The sequence below is a fragment of the Protopterus annectens genome, chromosome 2.part1 (genome assembly GCF_019279795.1).
Source record: "Protopterus annectens isolate FY-2018-M chromosome 2.part1, PAN1.0, whole genome shotgun sequence".
NCBI classification, from domain to species: Eukaryota; Metazoa; Chordata; order Ceratodontiformes; family Protopteridae; genus Protopterus; species Protopterus annectens.
Genome location: NC_056729.1, coordinates 284,906,312 through 284,930,088, shown reverse-complemented (window position 1 = coordinate 284,930,088; position 23,777 = coordinate 284,906,312). Strand labels below are relative to the sequence as shown.

General features: G+C 47.0%; 1 protein-coding gene across 3 annotated transcripts in view; it reads right to left on the bottom strand.

Annotated features, from left to right (window-relative positions):
• GNB1 (G protein subunit beta 1) overlaps window positions 1–23,777 on the bottom strand; it is a 1,803,552-nt gene that overhangs the window by 546,767 nt on the left and 1,233,008 nt on the right. For all 3 annotated transcript variants that reach the window (XM_044062129.1, XM_044062128.1, XM_044062130.1), the window contains one exon: window positions 22,706–22,868. In XM_044062129.1, the coding sequence (XP_043918064.1) occupies window positions 22,706–22,868 (163 nt within the window). The remainder of the gene's footprint in view (window positions 1–22,705; window positions 22,869–23,777) is intronic.

Below are 23,777 nucleotides of genomic sequence, written 5' to 3'. Positions count from 1 at the left end.
ATTCTGGCTAGGCTTATAAATGCCCTAGGGCGGATAGCTTAGTATGAACCTATGAACATTACTGAGGTCGTCAACCACCACATAATTAGAGCCTTGCAAAAAGGCAACAGACGAATTTGTACATGAAGAACATGTGATATTTGTGACCACTATACTGATAAGGTCCACTGAAAAACTCATGGTATCTCACTAGGGGAAAGAACGTAATTGTTGAAGCAATTAACCACAGCAATTAGTGAAGGAGTCTCGCGGGAAGAGAGGGATGCTGAAAACATCAAGTACCTGGCACAGGGATGAAATCCTGGACTTCAGAAGTTTGGCTATTTGTCTGAGAGTTCAGCATATGCCACCTGAATGCAATCTGTTGTACAGGTGTCAACTGACTAATACAGAGTTCTTGTGCAAGTTGGAGCAAAAAGTCCCATTGCTGTACCAGAAGATCCTTGGCTGGAGCAGTGAGGAGCCAATAGTTTAGATATAGGAACATCCAGAACCTTATCAGCCAGAGATACTCTACCACCAATATCGTGATTTTGGTGAACACTTGGTGGGCTGTGGTGAGACCAAAGGGCAGGTGCCTTGAACTACAAATGGTTGGTTCCCAGCTGGAAATGGAGAAATCTCTCAGAATGCCTTGCTATCTTGATATGACAATAGGCACCTTGGAGGTCTATACAGCACATCCAGTCATCCTTCCTCAGAGGTGGGATGGACTGCACAATGGCCATCCGCAACTTTGTCTGCTTTACAAACTGACTGAGGTGCCTTGGGTACAAAACTGATCAGGGTCTCTCGTTTTTTCAGAAATAAAAAGCAACTAAATAGACACTGGATCCTAACTGGTCTGTGTGGATCTGCTGGATGACTTCTCCAGCAGTCTTAATACTTGTGCTGCTGCAGATTCCATCTGACTGGGTGGCATACTGGAAATCCTTATCTTCTGAAGAGGAGAAACAGAATAATGCAGCCATTGGTGATTATCCTCAGCATCCATGTATCTTGATGGATGGCCTGTCAGGCTTAAGGGTTCAGGAATAAGCGCTCCCCTCCCCACCTGCCTCCAGAGTGCACCAGCTGGGGCAGTCCTACAGAAGCATAAACAGGATTTCTCACTGGACACTGAAATAGTACAGTTTTGTACCTACCATAAATGTAGATGTCCGATAGGAATGCATCTGCAGTCCTTACAAATGGGTTGTCCTGTCGTCAGGCAGCCCTTCGGTCGGCCGGATTCCAAAGTCTGGGTCTGGCCTCGGCTGGTGTCGCACTTCACCCGACATCATAGCTGCAGTTCTTCGGGTATAAAGGCATCAGCCGACGCCATTTTCCTCAGTGTTTCTTGCCCCAGATGCCAGGTGCCCTCTTGGAAGGCTAAATTTGGATAAATGCCAATGTTTCCAAATAGTAGAGAGCAAACACAAAAATAAGCATGTATGTACATATATACAAACAAATACACCATAATAGATCCCCCCCCAGCTAGCTATAAGATGGGCAAATACCCTAGGAGTACCACAGAGGGGAAGGCGGGTGGGTAATCCTGACTGCAGATGCATTCCTATCGGACATCTACATTTATGGTAGGTACAAAACTGTACTATGTCCTTCAAGGATGCATCTGCAGTCCTTACAAATGGGTAGAATACCATAGCCAAACTAGGGGAGGAGGAAGAAGAGATTATGGTGTAGTTAGGATCCCTTGCAAAACAGCAGTGGCAAACCCTGCTCGGGATCTAGAGTATAAAGGTAAGTTATAATGCTTGGTAAAATGTATGCAAGGAGGCCCAAGTAGCAGCCTCTATAATATCCTTGGTAGCCACTCCTCGTAAGAAAGCTGTGGTAGTGGCCGTAGCCCTTGTAGAGTGAGGCCTGATGTTCTCTGGAGTTTTCTTTCCATGGTAGGAGTAACAAAATCTAATGCAATTTCCTATCCACTTGGAGATTGTCTGTTTTGAAATTGCTTTTCCTTCCCTTCCTGTTGCATATGCTACCAGTAGCTGGTCAGTTTTTCTATTGCCCTTGGTTCTGTCTAGGTAGTAGCGTAACTGTCTATGTACATCCAAGGTATGCAACAGTCTTTCTCCCCTGTTCTGTGGATTGGGGAAGAATGTAGGTAGGTGGGTGGATAACCTGATTTAAAGATACTCTGGATACCACCTTGGGCATAAACGTAGGATTTGTTCTCATGGACACACTGTCTTGATGGAAGATCAGGAAGGGTTGCACTGCCATTAATGCCTGTAGTTCAGATACCCTTCTTGCTGAAGTGATTGCCAGCAGGAAAGCAGTCTTCCATGATAAGTATTGTAATTCTGCTGTTGCTGCTGGTTCGAAAGGAGGAAGCGTCAATTTTTCTAGCACAAAGTTCAAGTCCCATGCTGGCAATGGTGGTTTCCTAGGAGGTTTTACATTTTTAATTCCTCTCAGAAACTGCCTGAGCAGAGGATGCGAGAAGAGAGCAGGATCTGAGCTGTATTCTGCTGAAACAGCTGATGCATGTATCTTGATGGAAGAATAGGACAGGCCTGTGTGGAAGAGCTCTGCCAAGTATTCCAGGATGCTGGCTATGTTTACCTGTGACACATCTTCTCCCTTTGCAGTACTCCAAATGAGATATCTTTTCCATTTTGCTGCATAATTTTTCCTTGTTGAGGGTCTGCGAGCCTCAAGGATAATGTCTTTAACCCTTTGTGATAAATTTGGGTTAATTGATCTTATGTAATGTTCCAGGCAGTCAGTTGCAGAGTTTTCAGGCTTGGATGCAGGGTGTTGTAGTTGTTCTGTGTTAACAGCAATGGAACCAGGGGTAGTGTCCATATTTGCTCCCGAGACATGCTCCTTAGCAATGGGTACCAATGTTGCCTTGGCCAGTCTGGAGCTATCAGGATGATCCTTGGACGGTCCTCTTTGATCTTCAGTAGCACCTTGTGCATCAAAGGAAGTGGTGGGAATGCATATGCTGTCAGGTTTTTCCAACTGAAAGATAGGGAGTCCACCTTCCACGCAAGTGGGTGGTACGTCCTTGTGCAGAATTTCTTTAGCTGGTGATTGTGTGGGGATGCAAATAAGTCCATTTCTGGGAGTCCCCATTTCCTTGTAATGCCTTTGAAGATGTCCGGATGTAGCATCCATTCGTGGGCATCCGTGGTAGTCCTGCTTAATATGTCTGCTAGAACATTTTCTTTTCCTGGTACAAAAATTGCTTGCAACTGAATGTTGTAGCTCAGAGCCACGTTCCATAGGTCCAGTGCCATCTGGCATAGAGGGTATGAATGTGTGCCTCCCTGTTTGTTGATGTACCACATAACTGTTGTGTTGTCTGTCCTTATCAACTGACCTTCCCGGAGAAATGGTCTGAATGTCTGGATTGCCAATTTTACTGCCAGCATTTCCTTTAGATTTATGTGTAGGTGCAGCTGGTCTTGAGTCCATAAGCCTTGTATGCACCTGTCCAGCATGTGGGCCCCCCAACCGAGGTCTGAGGCGTCCGTTGTGATGGTTTGGCTTGGTTGAATGCTGTGGAAGGGCAATCCTGTGTTTGATTGACAGGCCTGAGCCCACCATAGGAACTCTTGCTTCAGGCAAGGGATTATTGGAATTTTGGTTTCTAGGCTGTGCTTGTGTTGAGACCATAAATTCTTTAGGTACCACTGTAGCTTTCTCATATGCAGTCTGGCATGAGGGACCAGTATTATGCAGGATGCCATGAAGCCCAAGGCTTGTAGTACTTTTCTTGCTGTTAGATGGTTCTGCTTTGTTAATGCCAAGAAGTAGAGAGGAAGTTGCTCCTGCTTTTTTGCAGTTAGGAAAGCCATTTGCTTTGATGTGTCCAGTTCTGCACCCAAAAAGGTTATTCTTTGGGATGGTATCAGCCTTGACTTTTTTATATTGACTGTATATCCCAGGGCTTGTAGCAGGTAAATGACTCTTTGTAAGCCTTCTGTGAGCTTGTTTTTGTTGTCCGTTTGTATCAGGCAGTCGTCCAGGTAGGGGTAAATTTGGATTCCCTGAAGCTTGCTATGAGCAATTACTGATGCCAGGCATTTCGTGAACACTCTGGGCGCAGTAGATAAGCCAAAGGGCAATGCTGAGAATTGATAATGCTCTGATCCTGCAAGAAATCTGAGGTATCTTCTGCAATTTGGTCGTATGGGGACGTGCAGGTATGCCTCCTTGAGATCTAGAGTTACCAGCCAAGACTCCTTGCCCAGCATGGGAAGAAGCTGCTGTAGAGTCAGCATTTTGAATTTTGGAACAATGAGGAATGTGTTTAAAGCGGACAGGTCGAGAATAGGCCTCCATTTGTTCTCTTTTCTTGGTACCAGGAAGAGTCTGGAGTAAAATCCCTTTCCTTGCTCCATAGATGGTACCTTTTCCACAGCTCTCATCCTTAATTGAGATATTTGTTTTAGAGCTTCTGTCTTTTGATTTGGAGGTAGGTTTGGCATTCCTCTCTTCCCTGGTAGGGTATGGAAGTGGAACCTGTAGCCTTGGTCTATTGTCTGTAAAATCCACTTGTTCATAGGTTCATACTAGGCTATCTGCCCGAGGGCATTTACAAGCCTAGCCCATAGTTTTGTGGCTTACGCCACCCCTTTAGTATGGGGAGCTATACCCATTATTTTGCTGTGCCTCGGTCGAGCAGTGACACTGAGGTAATCCCTGGGGTATATCTGCAATCTCCCATCCATTGGTCAAGATTTCTCTTGAACAAGGCCAGCGAGGTGCTCTGCCTCACATATACCGGGATTTTATTCCACAGCATAGGGAGTCTTTGGGTGATGAATCTATCCCTCCAGCACTTCCTATTAATAGCCGTGTCGAGGTTTAAGTCTCCCGCCCTTGTGGCTCTGACGGATCTAGATTTTTTGAGGTGAAGCATATTCATCAAATCTGGGTTTGACATGGCCTTGTATGTTAGGCAAAGGTCACCTCTGAGCAGCGGTGCGACTGAATAGAGCTGGAGTTCTTTCAGTCGGGCAGCATAGGACAGATGTTTGAGACCCTTTATCCTTTTGGTGAGGAACTTTTGTGGCCTCTCCAGCTGCTGCAAGTGTCGGGTCAGATACATTCCGAATGGGGCATTGTACTCAATCATTGGTCTGATGAGTGATGAGTATAGGGAGACTATGACCTCCCTTGATCTAGATGAGACTCCCTTCATGATAAGGTGGGCAATGTAGAAGGTCTTCCTAACTTCCTTGTCTCTTGTGATGTAATGCCAGTTTATTGAGAATAAGGCTAGCCTTCCGCCTAAGGGTGCTTCTAGTTGTTCCCTGGTAGGCGGTGCCAGAGCCAAGTCACTGCGATTGTCCTGTTGCAGTGGTAGTGGCTGCGTCTGTGCCTCGCTGGTTGTTACCCTGCCACTGGCGTCCCCTGTAGGCACCCCTGGATTGGTTTCTGCCTCTTGATCGCCTATTCCTGCCTCTCTGTGCTTTAGAGGAGTCTGGAAAGGACCAGTTTTTGGAGGGCCAATTCCTGCTAAACCTTGGAGGTTGGACCTGTAAGAAATCTTTCACTGTTTGTACAGATTTTGCCTTCTCCTCCATCTTCTTCAGTACCTGTTGTGCAGGAGAACCAAATAAATTGGCCTTGTCCATGGGAGCATCTAACAGTTTTGATTTGACATGGTCCGGTAAGGCCTGCTCTTTCAACCATGCATGCCTTCTGATAACTGTGCCAGTCATGGCTGATCTAAAGGAAGCCTCCAGTGCATCATAGCCGCATTTTAAAGAATGGTTACTAACTTGCTGAATGTTATGTACCATTTCCTGAACATACTTCTTATCAAAGGGCTCATCAGAGGACAGTTTTTTAGTTAACTGGTCTAGCATATATTCTTGATATTGGATCATATGAAATTGACAGTTCAAGGCCCTAGCTGACAGAGTAGCAGAAGTGTAAACTTTTTTACCCCATCTCTCTAAGGATCTGGATTCCCTTTCAGAGGGGAGGGGATTTTTAGCAGAGGTAGTTGCTACAGCCTTAGGCCCCTGGGAGATAGTTTCGGGATCTGCAAAAGGAGCCTTGTATAAATGGTGATGTGTGTCCGGGACCCTGTAGTACCTATCGGGCTTAGCAGGGGCCGGAGGTAATGAGTCAGGAGCAGTACAAGCATCATTAAATGCATCATCTACAACAGACAGAACTGGAGGTATAGCTAAAGGCCTATGCTGTGGTAAATGCAAGAAAGTTCTAAGCCTTTTCCTGGAGTCTGAAAAATCTTGGCCCTGCCATTGGAATTGTTCCCTCATAGCATGCAAGGTTTCCCCAAAGGAAAATTCCTCAGGTGGAGAGGCAGAAGGGATGGACTCTTCAGCATCAGAGTCTTCGTAAGGGGAATAAGAAGCCTCTGGAGGGTCTGTATTATCTGAATCAGAGGAATCATCTGTGGACACTGGCTCAGGGGGCTCTGCTCTAGGCCTCTTCTCTGGAGGTGGGTGAGAGGCCCTGTCTGGATGAGGCTGGGATCCCCAGATTAGAGAAATAAGATCCTCTGCCAAAGAAAGCATTTGGGAACTGGAACTGGGCCTGTGAGAAGGGGTCTTAACAGGTACAGTTTTTGTAGCTTTAGCTGCTTTAGCCCTGGCAAAGGCCTTAATGGACATGGCTGCAGGAGGCCTAGCAGCTCCACGTGCAGGAGTAGAAATATCCAAGGGAATAGTGTCTGATAATTCCTGAGAAATCGCAACAGCAGGTTGGATTTCAGAAGCCGATTCCACGAGGTTAGAAGAAGCCTCAGTAGAAGGCATGCTTTCGGCTGAAGGAAGTACAGTTTTGTACCTACCATAAATGTAGATGTCCGAGAGGAATGCATCTGCAGTCTTAACAAATGGGTTGTCCTGTCGTCAGGCAGCCCTTCGGTCGGCCGGATTCCAAAGTCTGGGTCTGGCTTCGGCTGATGTCGCACTTCACCCGACGTCATTGCGGCAGTTATTCGGGTATAAAGGCATCAGCCGACGCCATTTTCCTCAGTGTTTCTTGCCCCAGATGCCAGGTGCCCTCTTGGATGGCTAAATTTGGATAAATGTCAAAGTTTCCAAATAGTAGAGAGCAAACGCACAAAAAAGCATGTATGCACATATATACAAACAAATACACCACAATAGATCCCCCCCAAGCTAGCTGAAGATTGGTAAATACCCTAGGAGTACCTCAGAGGGGAAGGAGGGTGGGTAATCCTGACTGCAGATGCATTCCTCTCGGACATCTACATTTATGGTAGGTACAAAACTGTACTATGTCCTTCAAGGATGCATCTGCAGTCTTAACAAATGGGTAGAATACCATAGCTAAACTAGGGGAGGAGGCAAAGAGAAAAGATTATGGTGTAGTTAGGATCCCTTGCAAAACAGCAGTGGCAAAACCAGCACGGGATCTAGAGTACAGAGGTAAGTTATAATGCTTGGCAAATGTATGCACGGAGGTCCAAGTAGCAGCCTCTATAATGTCCTTGGTAGCCACTCCTCGTAAGAAAGCTGTGGTAGTGGCTGTAGCCCTTGTGGAGTGAGGCCTGATGTTCTCTGGAGTTTTCTTTCCATGGTAGGAGTAACAAAATCTGATGCAATTTCCTATCCATTTGGAGATTGTCTGTTTAGAAATTGGTTTCCCTTCCTTCCCTGTTGCATATGCTACCAGAAGCTGGTCAGTCTTTCTACTGTTTTTTGTCCTGTCCAGATAGTAGCGTAATTGTCTGTGTACATCCAAGGTATGTAGGAGCCTTTCTCCCCTGTTCTGTGGGTTGGGGAAGAATGTAGGGAGGTGGATAGCCTGATTTAAAGAAACTCTGGATACCACCTTAGGCATAAATGTAAGATTTGTTCTCATGGACACTGTATTGATGGAAGATTAGGAAGGGTTGCACTGCCATTAATGCCTGCAGTTCAGAAACCCTTCTTGCTTAAGTTATTGCTAGCAGGAAGGCAGTTTTCCAGGATAAGTATTGTAATTCTGCTGTTGCTGCTGGTTCGAAAGGAGGAAGAGTCAGTTTTTCTAGTACAAAATTCAAGTCCCATGCTGGCAATGGGGGTTTTCTGGGAGGTTTTACATTTTTAATTCCTCTCAAAAACTGTCTGAGCAGAGGATGCGAGAAGACAGGAGGATCCAAGCTGTATTCTGCTGAAATAGCTGATGCATGTATCTTGATGGAAGAATAAGACAGGCCTGTATGGTAGAGCTCTGCCAAGTACTCCAGGATGTTGGCTATGTTCACCAGTGTCACATCTTGCCCCTTTGCTGTACTCCAGATGAGATATCTCTTCCATTTTGCTGCATAATTCTTTCTTGTGGAAGGTCTACGAGACTCCAGTATTATGTCTTTAACCCTTTGGGATAAAATCGGGTTAATTGCTGTTATGTAATGTTCCAGGCAGTTAACTGCAGAGTTTTTAGACTTGGATGCAGGATGCTGTAGTTGTTCTGTGTTAGCAGTAAGGGGATCAGGGGCAGCGTCCATATTTGTTCCCTGGACATGCTCCTCAGAAGTGGGTACCAATGTTGTCTTGGCCAGTTTGGAGCTATCAGGATGATCCTCGGACGTTCCTCTTTGATCTTCAGAAGCACCTTGTGCATCAAAGGAAGTGGTGGGAATGCATATCCTGTCAGGCTTTTCCAACTGAAAGAAAGGGAGTCCACCTTCCAAGCAAGTGGGTGGTAAATCCTTGTACAGAATTTCTTCAACTGGTGATTGAATGGGGATGCAAACAAGTCTATTTGTGGTAATCCCCATTTTCTTGTGATGGTTTTGAAGATGTCCGGATGCAGCATCCATTCGTGGGCATCTGTTGTAGTTCTGCTTAATATGTCTGCTAGAATGTTTTCCTTCCCTGGTACATAAATTGCCTGTAACTGAATGTTGCAGCTCAGAGCCACATCCCATAGGTCGAGTGCCAGCCGGCATAGAGGGTATGAGTGTGTTCCTCCCTGTTTGTTGATGTACCACATAACTGTGGTGTTGTCTGTTCTTATCATCAACTGGCCTTCTAGGAGAAGAGGTCTGAATGCCTGGATTGCCAATTTCACTGCCATCATTTCTTTTAGATTTATGTGCAGATGTAGCTGGTCTTGAGTCCATAGGCCTTGAATGCACTTGTCCAGCATGTGTGCCCCCCATCCAAGGTCTGAGGCATCTGTCGTGATGGTTTGTCTCGGTTGACTTTTGCAGAAGGGCAATCCTGTGTTTGATTGGCAGGCCTGAGCCCACCATAGGAACTCCTGTTTCAGGCATGGGATCATTGGAATTTTGGTTTCTAGGCTGTGCTTGTGCTGGGACCACAAATTCTTTAGGTACCACTGTAGCTTTCTCATGTGCAGCCTGGCATGAGGGACCAGTATTATGCAGGATGCCATGAAGCCTAGAGCTTGTAACACTTTTCTTGCAGTCAGATGGTTCTGCTTTGTCAATGCCAAGAAGTAGAGAGGAAGTTGTTCTTTCTTTTCTGCAGTTAGGAATGCCATTTGTTTTGATGTGTCCAGTTCTGCACCCAGAAAGGTTATTCTTTGGGATGGAATCAGCCTTGACTTTTCTGTATTGACTGCATATCCCAGGGCTTGCAGTAGGTAGATGACTCTCTGTAAGTCTTCTGTTAGTTTGTTTTTGTTGTCCTCTTGGATCAGGCAGTCGTCCAGGTAGGGGTAAATTTGAATCCCCTGAAGTCTGCAATGAGCTATAACTGATGCCAGGCATTTCGTGAACACTCTGGGCGCAGTAGATAAGCCAAAAGGCAATGCTGAGAATTGATAATGCTCTGATCCTGCAAGAAATCTGAGGTATCTTCTGCAAATTGGTCTTATGGGGACGTGCAGGTATGCCTCCTTGAGATCTAGAGTTACCAGCCAAGACTCCTTGCCCAGCATGGGAAGAAGCTGCTGTAAGGACAGCATTTTGAATTTTGGAACAATGAGGAATGTGTTTAAAGCGGACAGGTCTAGAATAGGCCTCCATTTGTTTTCTTTCCTTGGTACCAGGAAGAGTCTTGAGTAAAATCCCTTTCCCTGTTCCATAGATGGTACCTTTTCCACAGCTCTCATTTTTAATAATCGAGATATTTGCTTTAGAGCTTCTGTCTTTTGAGTAGGTGGTAGGTTTGGCATTCCTCTCTTTTCTGGTAGAGTATGGAAATGGAACCTGTAACCTTGGTCTATAGTTTGCAAAATCCATTTTTCTCTTGTAATGCAGTGCCAGTTTCTTGAAAATAAGGTTAGCTTTCCGCCCAAGGGTGCTTGTAGTTGTTCCCTGGTAGGCGGTACCACCAGCAAGTCACTGAGATTGAGTTGTTGTAGTGGTGGTGGCTGTATCCGTGCCTCGTTGGTTGTTACCATGCCATTGGCGACCCCTGTAGGCACCCCTGGATTGGTTTCTGCCTCTAGTGCGCCTATTCCTGCCTCTTTGTGGCTTAGAGGATTCCGGAAAGGACCAATTCTTGGAGGGCCAGTTCCTGCTAAACCTTGGAGGTTGAACTTGTAGGAAATCTTTCACTGTTTGCACAGATTTTGCTTTCTCTTCCATCTTTTTTAGTATCTGCTGTGCAGGGGAACCAAATAAATTGACCTTGTCCATAGGTGCATCCAAAAGCTTTGATTTGACATGGTCTGGTAATGCCTGTTCTTTCAACCATGCATGCCTCCTAATAACTGTGCCAGTCATGGCTGATCTAAAGGAAGCCTCCAGTGCATCATAGCCACATTTTAGAGAATGGTTACTAACCTGCTGTATGTTATGTACCATTTCCTGAATATACTTTTTATCTAAAGATTCTTCAGAGGATAGTTTTTTAGTCATCTGATCAAGCATAAACTCTTGATATTGAATCATATGAAATTGGCAGTTCAAAGCTCTAGCTGACAAGGTAGCAGAGGTGTAAACTTTTTTACCCCATCTCTCTAAGGACCTGGATTCCCTTTCAGAGGGGGTTTTTAGAAGAAGTAGCTGCTACAGCTTTAGGGCCCTGGGAGATAGTCTCTGGATCTGCAACAGGAGCCTTATAGAAATGGTGATGAGAGTCCGGGACCCTGTAGTACCTATCGGGCTTAGCAGGAGCCGGAGGTAAAGAATCAGGAGCAGTGCAAGCATCATTAAATGCATCATCAACAACAGAAAGAACTGGAGGTATAGCTAAAGGTCTATGTTGTGGCAAATGTAGAAAGGTCCTAAGCCTCTTTCTAGAGTCTGTGAAATCTTGTCCCTGCCACTGAAATCGTTCCCTCATAGCATGCAAGGTTTCCCCAAAGGAAAATTCCTCAGGAGGAGAGGCTGAAGGGATGGACTCCTCAGCATCAGAATCTTCGTAAGGGGAATAAGAACCCTCAGGAGGGTCTGCATGTTCCGAGTCATCAGAAGAATCATCTGCGGATACTGGCTCAGGGGGCTCTGCTCTAGGTCTCTTTTCTGGAGGAGGGAGAGAGGCCCTGTCAGGATGAGGCTGGGCTCCATGGATTAAAGATATGAGATCCTCAGCCAAGGAAAGCATGTGGGAGCTGGTGCTGGGCCTGTGAGAAGGGGGCTTGGCAAGCACAGGTTTTGTCGTTTTGGCTGCTTTAGCCCTGGCAAAGGCCTTAATAGACATAGCTGGAGGAGGCCTAGCAGCTCCACGTGCAGGGGTTGAAACATCCAGGGGAATGGTATCTGATAAATCCTGTGAAACCGCAACAGAAGGTTGGATTTCAGAGGCCGTCTCTACCAGGCTAGAAGAGGCCTCGGTGGAAGGCAAGTTATCGGCTGAAGGAAAAACCGTTTGCTCGGTTTCGGCCGAAACCGAGACACTCGTGGTTTGCTTAACCGCGGTTTCGGCCGAAACCGCGGACCGCGAGTGTCGGTCCTTTTCTTTGCGTTTAGTAATTTGCATAGTCGGAGGATCCGACGGCATAATATAGGCAAAATCAGAGCCGAATAACTGCTCAGCAAAGTCCGACCGACGTCTAAGCGTCCGTCGGTTAAAAGAAGAGCAGGCTAGACAAGCTGCTACGTCGTGGTCTGGGCCTAAACAATGTATGCAATAGGAGTGGAAATCTTTATGAGGTATTTGTTTCCCACAAGATAAACAGTTATTAACTTTCTCTGACATCGGCTGAGGCAAGAAAGTGTCCCCAACGGGGTACTTAGCTTTATAGAAGTCTTCGAAGTAGTATTCGGTAGTAGTAATCTCTGGATCTGACCGACCGGCACTTGCGAACAGCTTCGGGTGCCACGCGGCAAGAAAGACTGAGGAAAATGGCGTCGGCTGATGCCTTTATACCCGAATAACTGCCGCAATGACGTCGGGTGAAGTGCGACACCAGCCGAAGCCAGACCCAGACTTTGGAATCCGGCCGACCGAAGGGCTGCCTGACAGGACAACCCATTTGTTAAGACTGCAGAAGCATCCTTGAAGGACATCCGCTAGCTCGGTTTCAGCCGAAACCGAGACACTCGCGGTTTGCTTAACTGCGGTTTCAGCCGAAACCGCGGACCGCGAGTGTCTGTCCTTTTCCTTGCGTTTTTTGGTTATTTGTGTAGTCGGAGGATCCGACGGCATCTTATAAGCAAAATCAGAGCCGAAAAACTGCTCAGCAAATTCCGACCGACGTCTAAGCGTCCGTCGGTTAAAGGAAGCACAGGCTAGACAAGCTGCTACGTCGTGGTCTGGGCCTAAACAAGGTAAGCAGTAAGAGTGGAAATCTTTATGAGGTATTTGTTTCCCACAAGTTAAACAGTTATTCACTTTTTCTGACATCGGCTGAGGCAAGAAAGAGTCCCCAACGGGGTACTTAGCTTTTTAGAAGTCTTCGAAGTTGTATTCGGTAGTAGTAATCTCTGGTTCTGACCGACCGGCACTTGCGAACAGCTTCTGCTTCGGGCGCCACGCGGCAAGAAAGACTGAGGAAAATGGCGTTGGCTGATGCCTTTATACCCTAAGAACTGCAGTTATGACGTCGGGTGAAGTGCGACACCAGCCGAGGCCAGACCCAGACTTTGGAATCCGGCCGACCGAAGGGCTGCCTGACGACAGGACAACCCATTTGTAAGGACTGCAGATGCATCCTTGAAGGACATCCTTGATTCTGCAGCCCACCTCTACTTCTATGGTAACATCTACTGAAATCACCCCACTCCCGGTAAGGTCAGTCCTCTGGAACATCTTGGTGAAACTAGACATTTTCTGATCAACAACCCCCCCCCCCCGGCTCCTGCAAAAGGTCTTCTGTGGGGTGGAAAGGCAGATTTCAATAGCAGACAGTCTTATCTTGCTCACTCCTGGGTAAGAGTCTCCTTAACCTTTGGTCTAAAAAGTGTCGAATCATCAAAAGGAGCATTAAGGACGGATATCTTGAAGCCTGCTGCCAAGTCACAATCGCATCCACACGTCAGTGGATGGCAATGAGAATGCCTGCTACTCTTTCTGTACCATCAGCTGCAATAAAAAGGAGATGAATGGATACACTGGACATCAACTGTTGGGTAGGCAACTGGGACTGTACAATTTTCTAGATGTCCAATGGTAGGAAACCCAAGAGGGAGATGGTGAGCTCCTTGGTCAAGTCCACCTGGAAACATGTGATATGTGCAAAGTAGTTCAGCACTCAAGTGTAAAAATCGGAGATGCATATGTCTTGTGTCCTGAACTTGTTCAATGCACTAGACTCCCGGTCAGGGGGAAAACAAATGTCCTCTCTTGTAGGTTCACAGGCAAGTGTACTAGGCTAACTGACCTTGAAGGCCATTTTAAACCTAGCCAATTTCCCTTTTTCGTGCTCAAAATAAACTATCCTATTTGGTATAGATTGGTCTTACCCATTCCATGGTCGATAATTACACATTACCCCTAATGAGAATAACTGGGATCATACCACAGATAACTGGAGGGGCCCCATGCATGGGATAAAGCATTTGGGAGCTGCCTCTGTCCAATATTACACGGGGAAGTCCTGGGGCAAATGTTCTGTATCCCATCCAAAGATGTAAGCTGGACTTGAATATGGACGCAGAGTTCCATCTTTTTGGCTGCCTTCACAACCAAGGCGTTTATTGGGGCACCCTTGCTCCAGTGTGCTCTGTCCTTTGGGGCGACCAAGATTCTACCCAGTTTCTTAGGGTTTGACTCTGCCACACCAAGATCCTTCCAAGCCCTCTGAGATCAGATACAAGATGGTATCAGTGGGCGGCACCACTCAGGAGATAAACGAGCCAGGCCCAAAACCCTGAGGAACACAGACTCCTCAGGACAGGATGTACTGGTGGACTAGTGGACCAACCCCCTCACCATTTCATCACTTCCAATATGTCACCAAAGGTCAAGTCTACCAGAGGGGATGTTGGGACCCTTCCCCATGATCCAAGTTTGTCTTCTCTGACAGACTCCAGAGAGGAGTCCAACTGTCTCCTCTTACACATCTGTTTTCTAGGATCCAGTTTCATTTGGGCTTTCGGAGAAAGATCAGAAAACTTTTAGTTATGTACTTAGAATAACTTTAGATGTTTGGGATCCATCTCGCCTACATTCTGTACTGATGGGCTCGGAGCCAATCCTCGGCTCCGACTCGGCACGCTATGCTATAGAGCAAAGCCTCTTATTGGCTGAGCTATTCTCTATCCCAGGATGCACCACCGCTAATCCCCCAGATCTTGTTTGTCTGCATTCATGCACACACACATAACTGTTTATATAAGATTGCCAGATGTTTCAAGATGAAACAATAGAATTCGGACCGTCCAATCTCTTCTGATCTCCAAGGCAGGGGGGAAGGAGGGTGGGTATTAGGAATGTAGGCGAGATGGATCCCAAACATCTAAAGTTATGGTAAGTACGTAACTAAAAGATGTTATGTGATCCTATCTCGCCTACATTCTGTACTGATGGGACAGCGTCCCTAGCACCTAAATCCTGGGTGGCTCACTGGAAAACACTCGTGAGCACTGTGGAACCAAATGAAGCTCGCCCCCGAGATGCCACATCCAATTTGTAGTGGGAAATGAAAGTGTGCGGGGAAGACCACGCAGCCGCAGCACAAATGTCACTAATGGCAAGCTTAGAATGGAATGCTATTGAAGTAGCCATAGCTCTTGTAGAGTGAGCTTTGATAGTGGTTGTAAGCTCTTTATTAGAAGAGGAATACGCCTGACTAATACAGTCCCTGATCCATTTGGCAATAGTGACCTTTGTGATGGATTTGCCCAATTTATTATCCGAAAAGGACACAAACAACTGATCTGTTTTCTGTGTTTGTTGGGTCCTGTCTAAATAAAAACGCAATTGCCTATGAACATCCAATGTGTGGAAGATGTATTCCGCTTTGTTTGAGTACTTTGGAAAGAAAACTGGAAGTTCTAGTGACTGTTGCAGGCAAAAACTGGAACAAACTTTAGGGACAAAAGATGGATCAGGCCTGAGGGATACTCTATCTTTGTGAAAAAACAGATACGGTGGTTTTACAGACAGAGCTTGAAGTTCTGAAACTCTTCTGGCAGAAGTGATAGCGACCAGAAAGGCGGTTTTCCAAGAAAGAAATTTCAAATCACATGTTGCTGCCGGCTCGAAGGGGGAGGTGGTTAAGGCACGTAATACCACATCGAGATCCCACGGAGGAGCAGGATGAGAAATCAGAGGTCGTAAAAGCAGAGCACCTTTCATGAAGGTTTTACACAATCTGTTGCTCATTAAAGGTGGGTTTGTGGATTCATGGAAATTGGAAATAGCTGCCAATTGGACCTTGATGGTAGAGACTGAAGAACCTTGATTAAATAGGGAAGTCAGAAACTTCAGGACTTCCGATACCGGAACAGTGATGGGATCCAGACCCCGGAGTTGAGCCCAAATAGCAAATCTCTTCCATTTGCTAGTATACAATTTCTTAGTGGCAGACTTGTGGGCCGAGGATAAGCTATAAATGACTTCCGGGTCTAAGGTATGATTCCTGACTATAGTCGGAAGAGGAGGAGCCAAGCTGTTAACTTCAAAGTGTGAAGGGACAGATGGAGTTGTCCCGACTGATGAATTAATAGGTCTGGGATCTGATCCAGGAACCATGGACCGTCCAGTGCATGTCTCCGAAGATAGGGGAACCATAGCTGACGAGGCCAGTAAGGGGCAACCAAAATCATTTTGCTCCCCAAGTGAGACGCCATTTGGATCACTCTGGGAAGAAAGGGAACTGGGGGGAAGGCGTACAGCAAGCCGTTGGGCCAGGGATGGGCTAATGCGTCCATAGGACTCTCCCCCGGAGCTGGAGTAAGAGAGAAGAAGCTCTTGCACTTCGCGTTCAGCGGGGTTGTGAAGAGGTCGCAACAAGGAGTTCCCCATCTGCTGAAGATCTGAGTTGTCACTGCATCGTTCAGAGACCACTCGTGAGGAGAGAGAATTGTTCTGCTTAGCCTGTCGGCTATCACGTTGGACTTGCCAGGGATATGAGTCGCCACTAGAAAACGTTTGGTCGTCACTGCCCATTCCCAAACTCTCATGGCCTCTCTGCAAAAGGGGTAGGATCTGGTCCCTTCCTGCTTGTTCAGGTACCAGACTACTGACATGTTGTCGGAGTGAACGGCAATTACGCCCTGAGGGAGGTAATCGTGAAGGGCTTCTAGGCACAGAAACACCGCCCTCATTTCTAAAATGTTGATATGAAGGAGGCTGTCTTCCGAATGCCATTTGCCTTGGACTGACCTGCCCAGGGAATGCCCCCCCCCATTCCATCTGGGAGGCGTCCGTAGTCAAAGTGACCACAGGAGGAGGTGGAACAAAGGGTCGTCCCTGATCCAGATTGGAGGGCACCAGCCACCAGCGAAGGTCCCGTTTGCAAGTTTCCGTGATCCGGATGAGGTGACTGAGAGGGAGATCCTGAAAGGACCACTGTGTCGAAAGGAGCCACTGGAGAATTCTCATATGCAATCTTGCTAAGGGGACTAGAAGAACAGTGGCCGACATAGAGCCCAATAGCTGCAGGACCACCCTGGCTGGAGCTTTGGATCTGAGAATCAAGGCTCAGACTTGAGCCTGTATAGTTTGTATCCTTTCTGTAGGAAGATAGACCCGCATTAGGTTCAAGTCTATCTCTACTCCGATGAACCTTATGCGCTGAGATGGCAGCAACACAGACTTTGGCCAATTGAAGGTGATTCCAAGGGAAGTGCCTAGTGATATTGTGGCTTGTAGGTTTTGTAACAGTAGACGCCTGGAGGTGGCAGTTAGGAGCCAGTCGTCCAGATACGGAAACACCTGGAATCCTAGACTCTTCAGGTGAGCAGTCACAACCGCCAAACATTTGGTGAACACCCTGGGGGCTGTGGTGAGACCAAAGGGCAGCGCGCAGAACTGAAAGTGACTGTCTCCCAGGCTGAAGCGCAAATGTCTCCTGGACGTCTGATCTACCAGTATGTGGTAATAGACGTCCTTGAGATCTATGGAGCACATCCAAACACCTTTCTCCAGCAGTGGGAGAATGGATTGTAAGGTGACCATTCGGAACTTGGACTTTTTGACTGATCGATTTAGGATGCTGAGATCCAAAATGGGCCTCAAGTCCCCGGTCTTTTTTGGCACCAAAAAGAATCTGGAGTAAGTCCCTAATCCGATCTGGTCTGCGGGGACCGGTTGGATGACTCCTTTTTGAAGCAGCTTTGAGACTTCTAAGGCTGCGATTTCCCGTTGACTGGGTGGCGGGTCCGGGATTCTCTTGGACGGCGGTGGGGAGTGAGAAAAAGGGATGGCGTAACCTCCGGCGATGATACGAAGCACCCATCGGTCCTGAGTGATACTTTCCCAGGCTTTTAGGTGCCTCAAAAAACGACCCCCGACTGGCTCTGGAGCTGCACAGTCGGGCAATCCTTCAGGGATTGTGGAAGGCTGAAGAGCCACGAAAGGACTCGCGGTCTCCAGTGTTGCGGGGTCCTCTGCCGCCTCTGGGACGGCGTCTTCCAGAAAAATTTCCCCCTCCTCTGCCTCTAGAAGGGGGATTGTCTTGCTGCGAGGGATAAGACTTCTGGGACTTACGGAACCACATTTTCCCTCCTCTTTTAGCCTTGGGATAAGGCCGAAAGGGAGAGGAAAATCGTGCCCCTACGGCAGTCAGAGTCTTACCTTTTTGCTCGCAACGGGTCGTGTCCTTTACCTTGGGTCCAAACAAGGAGGACCCATCGAAGGGAGCATCGGCAAAGGAAGACATAAAGGCTTCCGCAAAATGACACAGGCAGAGCCAGGCTTGCCTCCGTAGAGCAACACCCGTACCCGCCGCTCTTCTATCCCCTTCGGCTGCATAAGAAATGAGCCTCATGGACGAGTTTGATATGGATGACAGCGTAGCCAACTGAGAGCCAACCGTCTGGGCCAGCTGCTCAGGTAGGTTACCCAAGAGGTTATCTGAAAGCTCCTTGATCAGATCCCTCTGAAATCTAGTGAAGTGCGCTAAATAGTTCAAGGACCTTAAGGTAAAGGCCGCTGAACTGAGGGTGCGCTTCCCGTGCCGATCCATGCTCCTAGACTCCTTATTAGGAGGATGGACGGACGTCTAAGCCTCTGCTACATCTTGTTGGGTAGCAGATGCCACCACCAAGGCATCTACAGCCACACCTTTGGTCAAAAACTCCTTCTCTGGGGGTGCTGATAAGAACTTGTTTGGGCGAGCAGGCACCGGTTCCACAGAGTCTGGATGTTCCCACGCCCTTCGACAGATCAAATCTAGGAGCTCGTCGAAGGGCGGAGACACCCAGGAGGCGGAGGGCCGAGCCCCGAAGGCCTTGAGGAACACCGACTCGTCAGCGGAGGGGGGTTTGGAATGCCGGCCGCCTCGTTGTTTGAGGGCTTCCAAGATGTCTGCAAAGGAGACATCATCTGAGGACGACTTAGGGGACCCCTCCGCATCATCAAGATCGGTGTCCGACGTGAGAGACTCATCAGGGGAGTCGACGTACTTCCTCTTGCACAGTCTTTTCCTTGGGGGTTCCTCCGAAGAAGCTTCAGAGGGACCTCCAGGAGGGGGGGAACCCCCACTGGGGGTGACCTCAGGCCCTGGGGCTCCGCTGTCCAGGGACAGGGGGACTACCAAAGACCCAGTCTCCGTGTGTAGGGATGGTACTGGTGAAACAGTGGAGGTAGCCAAAGAGGATTTGGCTAAAGCACTCCTCATGGCCCTGAAGGCCGGACCGCCAGAGTCCTGGGAAGGTCCAACCCCCGTGGCCACAACAGCAGACGGTACCCCCGCAGCCGACGCACCGAGAGGAAGGCTCGGAACCGAAAAAACATCGGTCCCAAAGCGCCCCCCCCAGGGCCGACGGAGGAGGTCCGTGTACCGAACTCAGACTCGAGAGCCGGGGTTGGAGTAAGGGTCGGAGCCGACCCGAAAACCTCCATCGGCTCCACCAGCACCGGCTCCAATGGTGCCGAGGCTGTTGGAGGAGGAACCAGAACTACAGGGTGGGCCATCGGCTCCGAAGCCGAATGGGCTGGAGCCGAAACTAATTTCTGGAATACAGGAGACTGAAATAGTCTTAGGAGCACCCTGTCGATGTCCGAATCCGACATCTTGGAAGATCGGGAGGAAACCGATCGGTTCCGAACCGACTTCTCCATCGGCTCCGAAAGACTGGGGGACCGGCTCCGAATCGACTCGACCAGTATCGGTGCCGAGGGAGATTCCAAAACAATTTCCCTCGGTGCCGAGGGAGGCTTCGGCGCCGAGGGGGGAAGTGTCTGAGCCGGCAACCCTCATCGGCTCCAAAATCAGTGGAGCCAATGAAGGTGACCCGCCTCTCGAAGCCCCAGTCATCGGCTCCGAAACCAGAGGAGTCGAGACTAGAGGCATTGAGGCAGACCGTTCCGCCCTCGGCTCCGAAGTCCGTGGAGCCGATGGAGAAGCCTGCCTAGATTTCTTACTTGTCGGTTTGGACGGGCTGGTCGGAGCCGACGCTTTCTTTTTCTTAGCTGGAGATGAAGAGGAAGATAAGGCCTCCTTGAAGGAGGGTTTGATAAGCCCTTTCAAGACTAATTTATTCTTCCTCTCTTGGAGGACCCTGGAGGAAAAAGCGTGACACACGCTGCAAGACTCCTGTAGGTGCTTGGCGCCTAAACAGTACACGCATGAGGAGTGATCATCAGTGATGGACATTTTATAATTGCACCTCGTGCACTTCTTGAATCCTGAGGGTCTATGTTCTTTGGACATAATGCCTGTAAACCAGTCACTAAAACAGTAGGAAAAAACACAGTCAGAAAACAAGATTTTAATAACAATAAAACCTTTTAAAACCCTTAATTAACAAGTACAATACCACAAACACCAAAAAGGAGGGCCAAGAACCCTCTAACTTAAACAGGTACTTGACCTCCTTAAAAAAAGAGAAAACTCGCTAAAGAATAGAGGAAGGTCCCTCTAACTTAAACGGAAAACCTTTCCCTAATCAATCACACAAATTTACCACAAAATTTTACCAAAAAAACACACTATACACAACGATAGCTGTTAAAACAGCTTTTGGGTAAAGAATAGAGAATTTCCTGACAGGTAAACTTTAAGAAAAAACAGCACTTAGCTCAGCCAAGTTTAAGACCACGTCCTAGCTTGTAAGCGGCAAACGAGATCTGGGGGATTAGCGGTGGTGCATCCTGGGATAGAGAATAGCTCAGCCAATAAGAGGCTTCGCTCTATAGCATAGCGTGCAGAGTCGGAGCCGAGGATCGGCTCCGAGCCCATCAGTACAGAATGTAGGCGAGATAGGATCACATAACATATGGGGAAACTGCACAATAAGTGCCCCCAAGCTCAATAAGGCTGAAGCTCCTTGTTAATCTGGATGTGTAGATTTAGAAGCAGTATACAACAATGGCTGGGATGGGGTTCAGTGTAGTAAAGACACCCTTTCTTTTGTTTGGCCTGGCAAGAACCCTTTCAAACACCTCAAAAATTGAGGCAGTGACTGGACCTGAGGAAGTACCCTTCCAATCCAAGACTTAGGAGGAACACACTTGGCCACAACATGCCCCTGGTTCCAAGGCTGACAAGTGCAAAAGTTCTGAGGGGAGGAGATGAAAACTTCAGAGTCTAGCAGAGGATTCCTGTTGGGGAAAAATCCCTCTTTTTCCCCAAAAACAGATTTTGCAGGAGCAGGAAGTCTTTTAGGATTGCGCTGCTTGGAAGCTACAATGTGAAGAAAATCCTTGGCCAGTCTAAGCAGATCCTGCTGTTGGGGTTGCAAGCCTGAAGGCCAAGTATGAGACAAGGAAAAAAAGAATCCTTTTAGTTTTGGCCTTAGGCTTGGTCCTGGGTGTGACGGCAGTAGTGGGACCAGGCAGCTGCTTGCCATTGGTCAACTGCTGATCCCTTGGAGGTTCTCAAGATTCTGCTTTCCCTACCTGAAGCCCTAATAAAGTATTCAGAAGCTCTGCCCTGCAAAGTTGTCTGACCAGAGAGACAATACTTGACTTTCAACTTATGTGGACAAAGAGGGGTCATGGGACATGTCAGACTCCTAAGGGCACTCAACAGCAGTCAACACTTCCTCATTCATTGGATGGAATTGAAAAAGCATCTCCTGTCCTTTAACAACAAGTTTGAGCTGAATGAGCAATCATTTTGCTGCGTCGTCTGTCATACTTAGAACTTTCAGATGCTTCTCCCAAAGTTTTGGACAGGTGTTGACAGAAAGATGGTGGACACATGTCAAGATTTCTGACTCCCCTTCTCACTCGAGGAATTTAGCAAAGGACTTGGCCCTATGGCAAATAATGCACTTAGTGAAATGGAGACAATGGGGACAATTAAGAATGTAGCGCTCCAAGGCCTTGGCAGAAAACTCAAAGGCAGCGAAAATACCTATGAGGAACCAGTTTTCCACAATTAAGACATCTGTTGAGGTATACACAATTAAAAGAAAAAGAAGTTTTCCTAAATAGGACACTTAGCTTTGGGAAGCATTCTGGTATTCGGATAGACCGATGGACTCTACAATGCGGATGATTCAGGCTCCGGCAGCAATAAAGTGCTGCAAGATGTCACTGGCTGATACTACCAATGGAAAGAAATTCTAGCAAAGCACATAGATCTTTGTAAAAAACACTCACACTTCTCCAGTAAATCTTTTGGCTTGTCTTGAAGGGTAGAAAGTGAGGCTGTAAATTAAGACCCTCTCTTTCGTCAAAAATGAAGAATATGGCTGTACTAGAACTTGCTCTACACATTTTATTCCACTGTTTTACAACTGCACTGCTTATGTGCACTACACATCTGCATTACGCTTGTCAAACACCTGGTAAATCCTGGTGAATAAATGGTATGCACTTTCAGTACATTTTCATGAGATCAAGTAGTGCGCTTCTCTGGTGGTCATAAGACAGATTATTTGGTGGCACACAATGTACGCATTCAGTGGTTACATGACTAATATCACAAGTGCCACCGACTCCCTTTGGACTTTATCTAGGGTCTGCTCAGTATGCAAACATAATTACAAGACAAACAGCATAACCTTGGTGAACAAAAGACAATGGAAAATGCAATTAATGTAAATGCAGTGGAACTGAAACAATCTGGAGTTTAAGAAACAGTAAAAAGGCAAGCAACAAAGACCTGCCTTTGATCAGCTAATGTGCTCTTTCAGCTGGTTTTCATTTTCTAAAACAGATGCAACTTGTCCTTTACTTTGTAAATGTAGTTGTATCTTCACAGAAAAGGGATAAAGCCTCATTACTTATTTCATTAGTTTGAACACCAAAGTGTGAGTTTAGTTGTGCAGCTTAGTACTAACCTGTGTGTCCAGCCAATTCACGACTTACACGAACATTTCCTTCACGAGTTTTCAAGTTGTAAATGGAGCAAATATTATCAAGTCCACCACAAGCCACATAATTGCCAGAAGGTGCATAAGCACAAGTCATAACCCAGGAAGAACGCAAAGGAATTGCATGAACCTAAAGACATACAAAAGTGGGGTCAGTTCAACATTTTCCAAACAAACAAAAACAGTAGCAAAGAACAAGTTAACGGAATCCTTTCCAGATATATGTTTTGCCACATATACAATTTGTTCCTAAGGTACTCTGTCTTCCAATAACTGTTAAGCATTTATAAATATTTGTTATAAATTGTGTACTCACGTCAGGCTCTGCCACACCCACCATATAATTTAAGCCCTGTTTCTATGAAGTTTCATGATCTACATGACTGGCATCCAGAGCCACATATGAAGTACAGTTGTGCAAATTCCTCTTTCACATAACAGTAGATACTTGAAATTTTCACTGCTGTAATAGCCTTTAGGTCATATGGGCTGTTTTCTGCCTAGGAAACAACCAACTGCCAGATTCAAAAAACTCCAGCTCCCCCCACTCTAACTGGCTAATCCCAACAAGGGAAATAGATGGAACCTTTCTTCGGGACTTGCTTGCCCATACATTGACAGAAGAGCCCAACAATCCTTAAAAACAACCAGCAACAAACATATAATGTATTAAACACCCTTACCTCATATCCCAACTGTATACAAGAGTAGGAGGATGGGGGCTGAGTGAAGTTACTGCAGCAGAAAGGAATTCAAAAGTACAGTTTAAATACAACTTCTACAACTGTAGTACGTTAATCATTTCCACTGCTGCAGTAGCATTTAGACTACATGGGTTGATTACCAAAGCCTGTCTAACCTGAGAGGAGGGGAGGAGGAAGGACATGGTCCAGAGACCCTAGAGAATAGTCATAACAAAGCTCAACCTGGACCTAGAAAAGAAATCCAGCTTGTAACACTACAAATACTACAGAGCTATCCTCTCTCTCCTGTAAATCCAAAACTAAATTTTACACTCTACTCCCACCACTAACATCTT